Below are 15,709 nucleotides of genomic sequence, written 5' to 3' on the forward strand. Positions count from 1 at the left end.
GCATAGTTTTTTCTATAGTTCAACTTACTATTAAATTGCACTTAGGTGTTTTGTAAAAAAAATAATAGCAACAGCAGAATAAAATAATTCATTGTGTCATTTTCTAAATTAAAAAAAAAACATTTTTAATGTCCTATTTGTTGGATTTGTGCAATAAAAAAAAAAAAAGTCAATCCCTGTCTGACTGTAGTTATGCGTTTGATGACCAACTTGACAAATGGGAATATAAGTTCTAAAAAGACTCCCATCTCCCATTTCTTCAAAACATCTGGACTTGAAGGTTGTATTCCCTCATTATTGCGAGTCTCTGTAAGCTCCGTTGTATAATAACATTCGCATGACCAAGAACAGCTGTAGAATTCCAGTTCTCTGTTTAAAAAAAAAAAAAAAAATCAATTGCACCTGTCCCTATCCAGACAGTTCTATTTAGCTGCTTTATCATCCGGTCTACAGAGAGAACGCAGATGAGAACCACATGCTGCTGTCCAGGCCGCCACCCGCAGCTTTGGACCAGCTTCAGAGGAGAGGTCGGAGTAAGTGATGGTCCTGTTGCCGGCAGTTAACACATGCTGAACACTCGGGCTGTGTGATAAATGCAGCGTGTGGAATGGGGATTTTGCCACAAGGGGGATGAGAGAAAACACACACACACACACACACACACACACACACACACACCAAACATCCACCTGCATGTATAAATCACGCCCATATAAATCTTCGGAGTGGGAAAAAAAAAACACTTTTACGTCACTTTGATTCCTGTAGGCCAAATATGAAAAGAATTTCCCACTGTTCATCACACCGATATTGTTTTTGCCCCGGTCTCCAGTGACTCAAGCGAGGAAAGTGTGCCTAACACTAATTTAACACATCTCATTGTGTGCTCTTTCGCTGAACTTTTTTTTAAACCTTTCCCCCCTCAGTTCTACAGCATATACTGTAATGAAAGTAGCTCCCACTCGTCTTGGCTGTATTTGTGACGCACTTGAAACACGTGGGCACAGCACAGTGGTCCAGCATTTGCCTCCAGTGACGAGTCTTATTAAACGTATAGCTCCTGAAGGCACGGCTGGCCTCAATTCCATCTCCTTCTTTTCTGTCCTCCAGCCGAGCGTGTGGACGTGTACATGTGTGTGCGCGTGTGTCCATCAGTGGCAGCCACACGCTCGGACCACCATGTTGCGATATTTCTTCAGGATGACGTTGGAGCTGTCGTCAAAATACAGAACGGAAATGCCGTGGAGCTGAGTGGGGGCGCAGCACGGCTTCGGGACGGATTCTGGGTTTATGAAGTGAACCTGCAATAAAAATGGAATTAAAAAAGCAAGACCAACTTTGCAATTTCCTCTTCAATTAAAACGTGTTGCACAGTAGAAAGTATATTACTGTGCTTAAATTAAAATTAATAGTGCACTTGGGAAATTAGTTTGTAATCACAGCAAGTGTTTTATTCTACTTGCAACACAGCAATATTGACAGCGCTAAATTTATTAAAATCATTATTTAATTGAATTAAATTTATCTATGTTTAGATGTTGTAAAATGTCCAAAAAAAAGGTTATGTCCTGCCATCGCAGACCAACCTCCATTTCTTTGTCTCTTAAAGAAAAAGAAAAAAAATGCAGCTCGTGCACCACAATGCACCACAAATAGACTAGAAACCACAAAACCCTCTTTTATCCAGAAGACGTTCTCCGGGCAGTTACAGCTTTAACCTTGGTGTCTTACAAAGCACTGACACTGGAGACTCCTTCCACTTCTCCTTACAAATGATAAATATTTTTACATAACAAACACACTCCGAGATGATCGTAAGTATTTTAGCACAAAAAGAGGTTTTTGTTATGAAGTCCCAGGCTATATTAAGAGTAGTGGGTGCAGCTTTGCTGTGTGGATTATGTAAACGGGTCTGTGGTGAACTTACCAGCGTCTGCACAATGGCGTGGTTGGTGGCATTCATGTAGGAATTTAAAGGGAAGGCACATTCGCCCTCGCAGTAGTATGCAGCGTAGCCTTCTGGGGCAATAATCCAGTCCTGTATTCGCAGGAAAAAATGGAAAATTGTGGTTTATTTTGTGTGTAAATAGTGGAACATGTGTTATCCTCTCAGACAGACCCAAAGAAAGAGAGAACAGAAAAGAAAAAAAAAATTTGTCTTTTATTATACCTGCCATCCCAGTTCTCTGAAGCTGACATAGAGTTCATGTTTCTTGCAGCCCTGTTTTGGGTCCACACTGACATTCTCTGTTTAAAAATAAATAAATAAATAAATAGATAAATAAATAAAAACTTCTTAAAAGCATAGCAGTTCTGGATCACCAGTTAATGCACGTTAGAGCATAAGATTTATTCTGACCAAGATCAGATACGCTACCTGCTGCCTCTGCCAACCTCAGTGCCTCCTGGCTGGAAGGTGGTGTGTGTTTAGGAGTCTTCGGGCGGTTCGGGTTCCTCTGTTTGTGTCCGGGAGCCGAGCGGACGCTGCGCAAACGGACGCCCGTAGCTCTAAAGAACGCCACTACGAATGGCTGCTTGTTCTGTGGTCCTTGGTTGCCCACCAGCCCTGCAACTCTGGGGTTCACACGGTTACCTGTAGGGGGAAACAGAAAGACAAAAGCATTCAGCTAACATTCCAGGGAAGAGAGAAAAAAAGGAGGAGGAGGAGGAGGAGGAGGTTTGACCCACCATCAGCGCGCTCCAGAACAAGCAATAAGCCCAGGTTCTGACCCGGGTGTAAAATCCAGTGATTACTGGTAGCTGTGAGATCAAACACCAGCCAGCCCTCTTCTGCAGCCCAAATCACCCGTGAATCCAGCAAGAACAGATCAGAATCCCTGCAAGAAACACATACGCATGCAAATCTTTTTAATTATATTTCCGTTCACAATGATTCGTTTAGCAAATGCTTTTAGCTAAAGATGCTTGCAATTCAGAGATAATTAAGGGTAAGAGGCTTTTCTCGGATGTTCCATTTTTCTACCCTTAGATCTTCTCTTGCCATATAAAATTATGCAGTCAAATATTACACATTAAGGAAGAGGTTCCTCACAGTTTACGGTAATTTATAATATCAAATATTTACCAAAAAACAAAGGCATGTGTATCTATGTACATTTTTTTGCACATAGATACACAGACAGTCAAAGTTTTGTAAACCCACTGTATTTTTGGTTCAGCCCTATTCAAATAAATTCAGATACATGGAAGTGAACTGAGAAATAATCAAGTAAAATAAAGAGGAAACGGCAGATATGGATGTGCACTCGTCTGTAATAAAGCCCTTGTTTAGTGTACAATAGACAAATCCTTAAACACGAACATTTGCCATGTAGAACTGGTGTGAAACTTAGGATGCCTTTCTACCCTACTTCACTGGATCTGTGTGCTTCCAACGTTGTGGCCCCATACAGGTGGCAGGTGACGGTCAGGTGTCCGCATACTTTTGGCCAGACGCTGTACTTCCTATTTATTTTATATTCTTTTGTGTGTCTCATCATGCCACGACTGCACAATTACAATTAACAGGACATGATGTCATACACAACCTATATCCTGCAATAATCAGCAGCTTTCATGACTTGTATATGACTAGTAAATACTTGTGTGTCTGATGACCTCTTATGGCTTTGTATTGTCAACAAATAACCCAGAAAACATCAGGAAAGTCAAAGTCGACAGGCCAGAACTTGCCCTTTGCATCGTGTCCTAGATCAACCTCCCCAAATTGGGACGTCTCTTATCGCAGATTAAAATTCCTGTCTGATTCAGGAGAGATACTGGAGCTGATCTGAGGAACAAATGGTATGTTTACGGGTCGGGTTTCAGCCCCCTGGGGGGCGCTGGGCAGACGCCGTCTGTCTGCGTGACGCGTCTGCATCACAATAGGTGTACGAGCGATGATTCACATTGCCAGAGGGGTGATAAGGAGTCTGAGTGTGGAGCTGATATAAAGTGTGTGTGTGTGTGTGTGTGTGTGTGTGTGTGTGTGTGTGTGTGTGTGTGTGTGTGTGTGTGTGTGTGTGTGTGTGTGAGTATGTGTGTGTGAGGAAATAAAACACAGAGGCAGGGTTAGAGAGAACTGAGAATGTGCTGCTCTGAAGGAACATTGGGATCAGACTGAAGATATGGCTGGAGATGAAAAGACAGAGCATGCGAGTGTAGATGGAGGAGATAGACGAGTTCCTCTACTGCTCAAGCCTCTACAGCTCACTAACTGACAGTAATGACTTTGTAATGGCCGGCATGTTAACAGCTGTGCTGTAAATCAGTGGCAGGAATTCAGTGGGAGACCTGGCACAGGACACCTACCATCGGGCAGGCCCATCAGAGTGTGTGTGTGTGTGTGTATGTGTGTTTCCCATACCGAGTGGGCGGCAGCACATGTTTCATCTCGCACACTTCACCCAGTCTTTCTCTCAGGCTTTCACACTAAACTCTAATAAAACCTGAAAGAACCGCAGCTGCAGGCTGACTTCACACACACATCTATTACGCAGGAAACGAATAAGACAAACAAACCTCGCTGACTGGAAAAAGCAGCATCAGAAACAATCCAAACACTCACAAAAGTTCACAGTCCACAGCTGCGTGTTTACCTGTCATCGTACTCCCGGAGCACTTGATACACGCTGATGTGAAAGGTCTCGTTTTCGTAACGTTCGTGCACAAAGTCTTTGTAGACGCGAAATTCGGCAGCAGTCACGGCTTCACCCTCGGGAATGCGGGACAGATCGAATCGGTGGAACTGGTGGAACACATGTGGGTCTTCTTCAGGATCAACTAGATATAGAGAACACCAGACACACACACACACACACACACACACACACACGACAAAGACATAAAAGTGATTTTCCTTTAATAAGCTCCCAGAGGGACAAAACACAGAATGTTGAAGCTCTTTGAATTGTGAATTTTCTGAGAAAAATGAAAAGTTGTATTTTTATATTATACAACACTAAGGTGCTAAATGGAGCTTAAAAGTTTTTTCCAATCTTGTATACAATTTACTAGAAAGCATGAGACCTTCAAAAGGTTCATTTTCTCAGGATCTCGGTGTCTTTAAACCTTGAAATGTTAAAAAAAATTATGTCAAGTTTAAATAAATAAATAAATAAATAAATAAATAAATAATCAAATCTGGTCATAGTTTTAGATTTAATTACGAAGTTATATGGGGTATAAAATGGGGTATAAATTTATAAGATAGAAAAAAACCAAAGTGTCCACGCTATCCTTAACAAAAACTAGCGAAGACATGTTTCTCTATTATGTAACACACTGCAAAGCGGACGAATAACAGAAATGATGCAAACTGCACCGTGGAGACAACATTTCAGGGTGCAACAAAATGATTATAAACACAAATTAAAATGCTGATCAAAATAATCAGCATTTGAACTGTGTGTGTGTGTGTGTGTGTGTGTGTGTGTGTGTGTGTGTGTGTGTGTGTGTGTGTAGTGTAGCGTAGCTGTGGAGGTGGGAACATGGTGTACGCTTCTTAAGCCTGTGGATGTACAGTAATTGTCTCATTTGCCTCGATTCACTCATCTGTGTGTCCTCGTCCCATGGTGAATATCTAGGCCAAACCACACATCACACACCCCACACAACTCTGAACTTCTTTCATAAAGTAAAGGAAAGACTGCGTTCTGTCAGAACGGCTGAGCAATCGCACGCAGAACTAGCACTTGATTGGTGCGCCCACATCACTGCAGCCAAAAAAGAAATGTTTGCTTCCATAAGCCGAGTCGGATCTCAGGCCCACATGAATTATGGGAACATAGTTTGGGAGGGGTCACGGGGTGGTGGTGGTGGTGGTGGGGGGGGGGGGGGTGCTGAGCCTGGCTCTGTGGACTCAAATCACACACATGTGTGACCACAAGAAAAGCTCTGTAAAAGGCCTGGCCCGGAAACTAGCGGTGCCCCATATGTACAGACACACACACACACACACACACACACACACACACACACACACACACACTCTTCCTTTCTTCCTCACGCACACACACGGATTACACCACATGCACTGTACACGTTACTTGGGAGTCGTAAGTAGTAGCCCTTTTGGCCTTTATATCCCTCGCTAATCCACCAGTGACCTTGGCTGCACTCCACACCAACATCCTGGTCTCATTCGTGAAAGTGCAGAAAATAACCTCCTTGAAAAGGCCTCCGACAGCCTGCCCTGTCCCAAATGGAGCCAAATTCTGAGAGAAATCGTAATTTTAGCACAATAGCACCTGGAGTGGGCAATTCCCTCTGCCCACAGTTTCTCTACATATCACGATGTAATATGTATCTGAACATGGTTGAAGTCTTTTTTTTCCCCTCAGTCTACTTCCTCCATTTCTACAGCAACATCATGTCCAGATGTCTTCACAAACCTCTCTCTCTCTCTCTCTCTCTCTCTCTCTCTCTCTCTCTCTCTCTCTCTCTCTCTGAGTACCGTGATGTTTGTCACATTTAGTCAACAGGATGACATCTTAGAAGTATGTTTATCCACACACCCAATAAAGCAAAACTACTCAATGGAGGGAGGGGAAAAAAACACTCCTGTGTATGTGAGCGAGTGACTTTGTTGAGGAAAATCCATGATTTCAGAATGAACCCTTGGCAGATGTTGGCGGAGTGTCGTCCCCACCCCGGGACGGCTGAGATCCTCTCAGACTTTCCAGCATGTGGCACACACTCAACCTTTCCTGGAGGTTTCTGGGAAGCTGTTTTCTCAGTGCTACACAATCCGTTTATCCTGGGTGGGGGGGGGGAGTGCTTGGCTTTTCTGGTGCAAAAGGTGAAAGGCAACACATAAAGTGTTTTTCTAATTCACATTCAAAAATAAAGCAATGGATGCCAGTCAAGGCTCAAGGCTCGAGGCTGTAGTCGGAGTTCATGTACCACCGACCTGAGAGAGAAGACAAGAATGACCGGATCATCACTTCATCGATCAATACACTCTGACGTTTTCAAAGGAAACTTTTTTATTATGCTTGGAAGGAGTCTCCATTGTGTCCAGGACAACATGCTTAATAACTACAAGATAAAATCGAAGGCTTCATCACACCAGCCGGTCATTGATTACTTTCCTACATGAGTGTGTTGCCAGGTGTTTTATTTCTTCCACAGTGGATCGATATTAATTCAAGGTCAGGTTCTTCTCACAGACCATGGCTCATCTTTCCCTGTAGCACCAAGAGCTACAAGATATAAACAAACATTCTTTATAAGTGACACCTTGACTCCTTGCAAAGCTAGTGCTCGAGCAAACAGCGATTTAGGAAGGTTTTTATGAAATCAGCTACTGGTTTATTTACTGAACCATTTGGTTATTAGATGTGCTTTCACTTCTGCTTCAAATGCATAACCTCTGAAGGTAAAGAAAGTTAATTACTGCCATATTAATTATGTAAATATTTAAAAAAAATGTTGCACATATAGCATTAACACGTATAACGCCAGGGTCGTTACTACAGCAGTCACTCGCACAATTGATGTTAATGGTTGCCATGTAAAAACTGAATTGGGTTAATTATTGTTGTGACAAAGCAGCACCTACCACCTGGTTCCTGATTGCACTGGTTCTCGGTTCCCGTCCAATTGCATTTTAGTACCGGAAGCAAGCCGGCACCAAGAAATTAACATTTTGAGATTGCGTACGAGTACGGCATCCGTTTAAAAGGATATGTGTATTTTTTGGTGTCATGTGTGACCAGCAACGAAACCATAACTTGAGAGAATATTTTGGAGAATCTTGCTGATGGAAAAGGCACAGTTCCAGTTTTCCAATGCCAGGTTCCGATGCTTCGTGGAAAGGAAAAAGGCCTGTAAAGTGCACGTGTGTGCGAGTGTGTGTGAGTGCTGGTGGGGGTCAGTCAATAATGATGACAACCATGATTACTGCTGCTTTTTTACACACATCCTGCCTGCATGTGCTGCCACGTATGACATCATAGCCTGCAGAACGGCCACAGTGCACGTGCTCAAATTGTTTCCATCATCGCACAATAATGAACATGCATAGCCAGCGGTGAGTGAAAAAAAAGGAGGGGGAATAAGCTCTCTCTAAACCGGGCGCATACTGAAGGCAGAGAGTCATTTATTTGACCGCAAGTGAACACTGGAAAGAAAAGCACCGGCATTTTGTGGAGGCAATAATTGCTTGTAAGGGTTTGCTGTGTTTATGTTAAAGGCCATTAGGCACAAAGATCAGCGTTCAGATATGCAAACTGCTCCTGGCACACACACGTTTCAACACTTCACTCCTTAACCCATAGGCTGCTCCGATGAGAAATCACAGTGTAGGGTAAACATGCTAATTAACATTGACGCTATTAGAACAATTAGACCAGCAGGGTTTCAACACACCTTACAGTTCAAGTTTAAACTGTTTCCAGTGCTTGTTGGGATAAATGTACTGTAGGCGACGTCGACGTTTCACTTCAAACGCTTGTCCGTAAATGGTATAGCGAGCAACACTTTACAACACACTCTCTTGACCAGTTAAGAAGATTATTCTATCATATCGCCGATCCTTTACTGTGATACAGGATACACGGCGTTTTCACATGAAGCAGCGATGAGTCCAAAAGCAAACCCCTTCACTGAAGGGGAAAGGACGCAGGGAACGAAAAAATGCATTAGGTTATAAACAAATAAACTTTCTAAACCCTTCGACTCAGAATTCCTCCTCAAGGAAGTTTGAGGAGCTCAAAAAGATATCAGAACAACATGGCTGCTCATTTCCTCACTTTTAACCGAATTATGCAGAATACACTCGAATCGGCTTAAGATAGGTCAATGTACAGACATGTATACTTATCTATACTTATATATACTATCTATAAAATTAAATAGACTATATAGTTTGTTGTTTCGAGGAGGTAAATATATCACATCCCGGGTTAGGTGGTTAGATTGGTGCTAGGTTTCCAGTTTTTTTCCCTCCTCTTGTTATCAAACTTTGAATTAACAAGCCTCAGTGTTGTGACGCGATACAAACCGTAGTCTCTTTCGTTGGTATATTCTGTATTATTACATTTATTCTTGCTGAAAAAATAAAAAAACAGGGAATGTTGTCTACCACCATACGCTAGAGTTGTTGTGAGTAATGTGTGTCAAGTCCGTTTTTCCTATCTGCAGGCTAGGACTTTCTTATTACCAGCGCTTGTACATCTGCAAAGTTTTAAAGGATGATGATTAGTTTAAAAAAAAACTTTTTATCTAACTAACATTTAAATCACTTTAGATGGATTTAATTACTTGGAGGATTTCATGGATTTCCAAGCCTGGAAACATTAACGTAGCATTATTTACAACTTTAATAGCTGAAGTTTATTATGTGAAATAGAAATGCACAAATCTAACAAATCTTTCCAGAACCAACAAATAGAAACACTTGAAAACAGAGCATCACTTTTCTGAGAATTATATTCGCTGGAATAAAGGGATTTCGGTGCTACTTGGCCGAGCCGGCTTATCAGCATAAACATTTGGAGCGTGACTGCTTCTCTGCTGAGTTACACTGAGCTGTGGGGATTTGCTCTGTTTTAACTTTATTTTTTTTGGAGACAGACTATTGCGACACAAGATCAGGTGCTTACATCCATCTTCTCAGCCACGCTTAAGAAAGAAGTATATAAATAAGTGTGTTTTAATTGCATATCAAACTTCATTTTTGATTGCTCTTTAAACTAAAAAAGCGTGACTGAAATCACCGAGCGCAAAGAAAAGAAAGGTCTGAACCTAAAATGGGAACGAGTAACCCGATCTGACACGTAGCAAATCCCCAGAGAGGAAAAAAAACAATGTCACCAGAGTTTATACAAGTGGAAAAAAAAAACTAAATTAACACCAAAAAAAAACATTCTCTAAACCCACCTGGTAACCTTAGCCTTAACCATTCATTACTTGTAACAAACTGACTGGTTGAAGTGTGCAGTGTGTTAACGTAAGAAAGAACAGATTGCAGACGGTCTTTCCTTTCCAGAGAACAGCTGGCTCTTGCTGAGAAAAAAAACAAAACCTCTCAGACACATCTGTTGCAATCCATGGCACATTCCCAGGTAAAACACAAGCTGGGGAAAAAAATGAAAGTCGGACGGTTCCAAGCAGAAGCTTCGAAGTTGCTCTACAGCTGGTTTGCTGGATGGAGTTTGAACTTCACGGGTTCTATCTGACTTGAAGTGTTGCCCTTTTGACTGCAATGTCTACGGGGGATTTTTTCATTTGGATTGACTTTACTTGTTCAGTTGTTTGCTGTTAAAAGTAACCTGCATGTAACACATTGTCTATCTGAAAGGAATTTCAATTCCAAAAGAAAGGAATGAAGTGAATTTATTCCGTTATATTGTATATCGTATAGCTTTGTGTTGTACGGACTTTCTTAACTCTGTACCTTGTACAGTGGATCCGCTCACCCCATCCCCTTTCCTATTTATCTTCAATTTATCCTTGTAAACATAAAAGATTCAACTTGAACCTGAAGTGTTTATATATTAAAACTAGCTTAACAAACTGTTTAGATGGTTTGCAATTCGCATGCATGAAAAGGGAAAAAAAAAGCTCAGAGGTGCGTGTCTCAACTCTTTGCCTAGTAGCTGTGGTTCTGTGGGAAGGAAATAGCTTTAATACAGTCGTTTAGGGTGGTCCTGGATTGAACGCAGGCCTGCCTGCCTCAACACACATCTCAACAAGAGGAGGAAATTATCCTGTCAATCAACAGCACAACATGGAGAATAAAAACAATGATCCAGAACGAAGGCTGGGCCATTTTAAAGACTTTAAGTCTCACATCATATCCAGGTCTCCAGAGTAAAATAGTTTTTTTTTTCTGAGGGGATTACACAAGTGACAGCTGGCTCTGGTAACAAAGCCGAACTTTTTCCAGAGGCCATCGTGCACCATTGAATGCAGAGTTTTGGACTGAAGCGTTCAGTTCTTTGCTCTGAGGCATGAAATTCCCACAGAATAAGGATTGTGGATAAAAGGAAGGGAGTACAGAGAGGGGAAGGAGACTCGTGTCCACTACAGGAATGCTCCCTCGCTACAGTGAAACACAGGCAATGCTATACTTTCCAAAGGAAACAAAGGCAGAATTCAGGTTTGATAAGTTCAGTAATGTCCAGGGAAGTCCCGAGTCATGCTCATAGTTCTCTGAATACACGCAGACCTTCTTCTTTAGCCACACACCGAAACCTGGGATCACTCACTTTTAATAAGAAGAATTATTACTTTGAGCTTGTATTACTTAAACCTTTGCGACAACACTAATCATTAGTCACTGTTTATCCCATCTCTCTCACACTATCCACATACAACACACACACACACACACACACACGAGGGTCTCCCAAACTGGTCTTTATCTTTTAGCAGCTTTATCTTACCCCTGTGAGGTCAAAAATGTCTTCTCAAATTTTAGTCATGCCAAACTAAGCCCTGTGAAAAGCCCTCTTCACGGCACAGAAGAGGATTCTTGAAATGGCAAACCATTAATTTCGAACAAAAGAAAAATTCTTGGTTTTACAGCCTTCTAAGGGGCATGGAAAGCAGCCATGTGAACCATCTGGTAAAAAAAAAGGAGCCATTACAGTGTATATTGACATACCAGAATGTCTTTTGGGATCCAAACAGATCTATATCATCTCCTGAAACAGCTCTTGGAGACAGTGCAGCATGGCGATATCCTCTGGTTTCTGTTGTAGTTTACTTTCCTAATGAAACTTGAGCTTAAGCCTTAAGTACAGATGTCCTACTGCCTCATGTTGACCTACAGAGAATTTTTTTTACTCTCATGACTGAGTTTTAAGAGCCAAAGCTCTCTCGTTCGCCATCGTGAGTAAGAATCACTAGATTTCATGAAATTCTGTAGCCTGCATATACAGGTTTAAATGTCTGCTGCCAGATAATAAACAACAAAACAACAACAACAAAAAAAAAGAACAATTCCCTCCAGGCATGGAAGACCTTTTCTAAGGTTTTTATGTTTTCCAGGCCAAATGTTTAAAGTAACACCCACAATATTATCAAAAACAGTCGTTAGGAGGGTGTGGCGATGCTTCTTCTCCAAAGGAAACAATAACAGTTTATGTCAGTGTTTATATCGTGTTATGAGTGTGCGTAAAGTGCGTAAAGTTACTTTTTGGCGTCTCTTTGTATTAATATAAAATGATACAGTTTTGCAATTAATACAGAATATTGGCAATCAAAGGCAAAACATATTGCACAAAAAAACACCAAAAAACATTTAGATAGAAAATTCTACACTCACCCATATTTACGAAGCTCATCACCATGTCGGCGTCGCTCAGATAGCGCTGGTCTCGCCGTGTCGGTGCTGGAGCAGGAGCCAGAACCGGAGCCGCAGCGCGAGAGAAACCGGAAGCCGCGGGTTCCAGCGCCGCATTGTACAGCTCCAGCATGTAGATGGGCGCCGCCGTGCGCCTCTCCGGAGAGTGGGGTCGCGGCCGCCGGGGCAAACCAAGCACGGACAAGATCTCTCTCTGCACTTCCCGGCGCTCCTGACTGCGCAGCGCTCGGTGCACGAATGCCGAGCCCAAGTCGTTCTCCATCGTGAAGTTTGCGGCGACCAAGACGGCGCAGCAGCAGCAGCACCACCAACCCGCGAGTAACCTCAACATGCTGGAGGATAGTGTCCTGTGCTTATGGTTGGATCCCAAATGATATATTTCTCTCTCACTCACTCACTCACTCACTCACTCACTCACTCACTCACTCTCTCTCTCTCTCTCTCTCTCTCTCTCTCTCTCTCTCTCTCTCTCTCTCTCGCTCGCTCTCTCTCTCTCTCTCTCTCTCGCTCGCTCTCGCTCTCCTCTCAGTCGTCAGTGTTGTTGCTCCGTTCTTCCCTCGTGTCCTCACGCGATGCGCTGCCGGTTGCGCTCCAGTGCGCGCAGACTTTAAGGAGCGCGCTGCACCTCGGGGGTGGGACCTCATCAGTGATGAAAGTGGGTGTGGTCACAATGGGTGGGGGGAGAAGGGAGAGGGCGGTAAAAAAAAAAAAACTCAAATAGAATAAAATTGAACGACTCTATGCTTTTTGTCATGCCTGAAAACCACACGATTATTAAGATCCCCACCTTCATAACGCACAGCAGGTCGCGCTCACTGATTGTGACGTTAAAGTTCTAGCAGTGTCAAAAATGTTTATTATATTGGGATGGTCTTGTACAGTGTGATAAGCAATAAACTTAAGACATCTTAAATCACAGCCATAGGTACAGTATGTGCACACCTGAGCATCACACCCATATGAGGTTCCTGCTTCAGCACGACAAAACCCAAAAGCCACAAAGTCCATGAAGCTTGACGTGAAAGAAACAGAGTGTCCTGCAAAGAGTCTTGATTCAACCCCACTCAACACGTCTGTGATGAAAAGGAACACTGACTGCATGCCAGACCTCCTCACCAAACATCAATGCTTTTAGTAATTCTTTTCATTAAAATTTCAGATTGTAAATGCCGCTTTTGTGCTTGTCCAAAAACCATCAATAGGAGGATGGCATAGGGGCTGAGCAAAAACTCACAAGTCAGATACAAATGGACGGAAGACCAAGATTTTATTGGGACTGTTTCATACATCAGTATGTCTGGTACGAGAATTTCTATGACAGGTGATGCGACATTTCTTCATGCTCACATGCCATGTGAACATGTTAACAGTAACAAATGTAAGCAGTGAAATAACGCATCGCTTTAATCAGGTTCTGGTATTCCTAACTACCCATAACTACACATACCGCACTCAAGTGTTATTCATTTAAATGTAACAATAAATAAATAAAGCTATATGAGGTGATGGATCTTTCTGTGTATTTGTTAAGTTTTGAACTTGTGAACACATTAAAAAAAATTATAATAATAAATTTAGGAAGCAGGATAGTTTGTCCCAGCTTTTGGGATTAAACCAAGGATGAGAAACCAAAGGCACTATTTAAACAGCAGTCTGGGTTTTGTTTTGTAACATAGACATTTTGCGTCTCGATCCCTCACCGCCCTCCCCCTTCCCCCATGAGCCCCAAATACCCCTTTTCCATAGCCCATATGTTTTAGCTTCGGTGCTGACTGCAGGACACCTACTACCCTGCAGAGTTCACTTTGAACACAACCTGCTCTAATGTTCAGAGGCCCCTGAAGACCTTGATTACCTATATCACATGGGATCAGAGTATTAAAGGCACTGGTACTAAACTCTGTGAAGAGAAAGTAACTATTAAGACACAATTGGGTACAGCAGGGGTGTTTGAGTTTAGTATTCTGTCTTAAATCACATACTGCATCTATAATACCTAAAAGTAGTCTCCACTATATTCATAGTCTAAAATATTAAAATTTCTGTCAATAACACAAGCAAAAGTAAAAGTTTTTGGGAAAAACTTCATGAAGTAAATAGTTACAGATTAAGTTTGCATACATTTATTAGTTACAGATAGTTACAGATTAAGTTAACATACATTTATTATTTGTAAACATCACTAAGCACAATAGAGTACACTAACTGGTCAATAGTAAAATTGGTGTTCAGCGGTTAGCTGTTGGTTGTTGGTAAACATCGTGATCGATGATTGGCTGTTGATAAAAATAGCAATCAGGGATTGGCTGTTGGTAAAAATAGTGATCAGTGATAAGTGTATGGCAGAAATAGTGAACTGTGATTGGTTGTTATAGACATTGGCTTGCACAAACACAACTCAGGCTTTATTTAAGCCATTTAGGCAGCAACTGTGATGGGAGCTGGAAAATTGGGCATTGAGTAAAGGACAGCGCTAACGTCTGCTTAAAAAGTCACTAGTTATTGTTAGGCAATTTTAAATAATATTGCTATAAAAACATCACGAAAATTGCTAAGACTAGCTATCTTTACTCAACCAGTAATGTCTGCTGTGCTATGTGCATTTTTCCTTTTAAACTAAACTCTTCTCAAATGAAACTATCTGTCATATATAACATGTCAAATACAGATGATATAAGACCATCCCTTGAGCTTATATATGCTACACTAAAAAATTAAGAAAATAATCTCAAATAGTACATAAGTGATGTGATTTGAGACAGCTTTTGGTTCTCTCATCTGACCTGATATGATGGGTTTGATAATTAACTGATGAACTGGCTCAATAAACAGGTTTGTTGGATTAGGGAAGGGTTCAATCTCTGGAGGGCAATGGATGTCCAGGTTGGAGTTGAGAAACCTTGCACTAACACACCTAAAGACGAGGTCATTAACAGATAAGTTGAATCAGGTGTGTTTGAGCAGGGACGGCACTTAAAGGCGGTTCACGCCGAGCCTTGACGATTCGCTTCAAGGCTTTTTCCATCAGATTGTTTACACCATCTCATTTGTGTCTGTGTACTATAACTTTGTAGCAAAGCTTTAACAATAAAAAGGCTAAAAAATAATTCACGTAACCGAGTCGTGTTTTGTGTCGAATTTTTGTATCTTTAGTAAATAATGTACGGTGCAGAGGTTTATGTCACCCAAAACAAAGGAGAAGTTGTAAAGTTCATTTTGGCCATGAAAAGCTTCTCCGCCGCTTTCATTCTGATCCAGCACTGACCCGGCTTAGCCACCGACAAGTGATGACAAGCCTCTAATTGTTCTTTGTCCCGTTATGGAGAAGCGGCAAAGATCACAAGTGACATCTCCTGTGCTCTGCTGCTTCCCACCTGCTGTGCCTGTGCCCCGTTT

At 41.9% G+C, this 15,709-nt stretch overlaps 1 protein-coding gene across 1 annotated transcript; it reads right to left on the reverse strand.

The window, feature by feature from the left end:
• Positions 1 to 33: 33 nt before the first annotated feature.
• Positions 34 to 13,153, reverse strand: bmp7a (bone morphogenetic protein 7a). The gene is made up of 7 exons (XM_027176485.2): positions 12,275 to 13,153; positions 4,599 to 4,782; positions 2,689 to 2,837; positions 2,378 to 2,593; positions 2,171 to 2,247; positions 1,928 to 2,038; positions 34 to 1,301 (listed from the first exon to the last, which is right to left on the reverse strand). Exons 1-7 carry the CDS (start codon positions 12,642 to 12,644, stop codon positions 1,152 to 1,154), a joined length of 1,257 nt encoding a protein of 418 aa, XP_027032286.2. The 5' UTR covers positions 12,645 to 13,153; the 3' UTR covers positions 34 to 1,151.
• Between the last annotated feature and the right edge of the window lie 2,556 nt (positions 13,154 to 15,709).

The sequence above is a fragment of the Tachysurus fulvidraco genome, chromosome 2 (genome assembly GCF_022655615.1).
Source record: "Tachysurus fulvidraco isolate hzauxx_2018 chromosome 2, HZAU_PFXX_2.0, whole genome shotgun sequence".
Taxonomy (NCBI): Eukaryota; Metazoa; Chordata; class Actinopteri; order Siluriformes; family Bagridae; genus Tachysurus; species Tachysurus fulvidraco.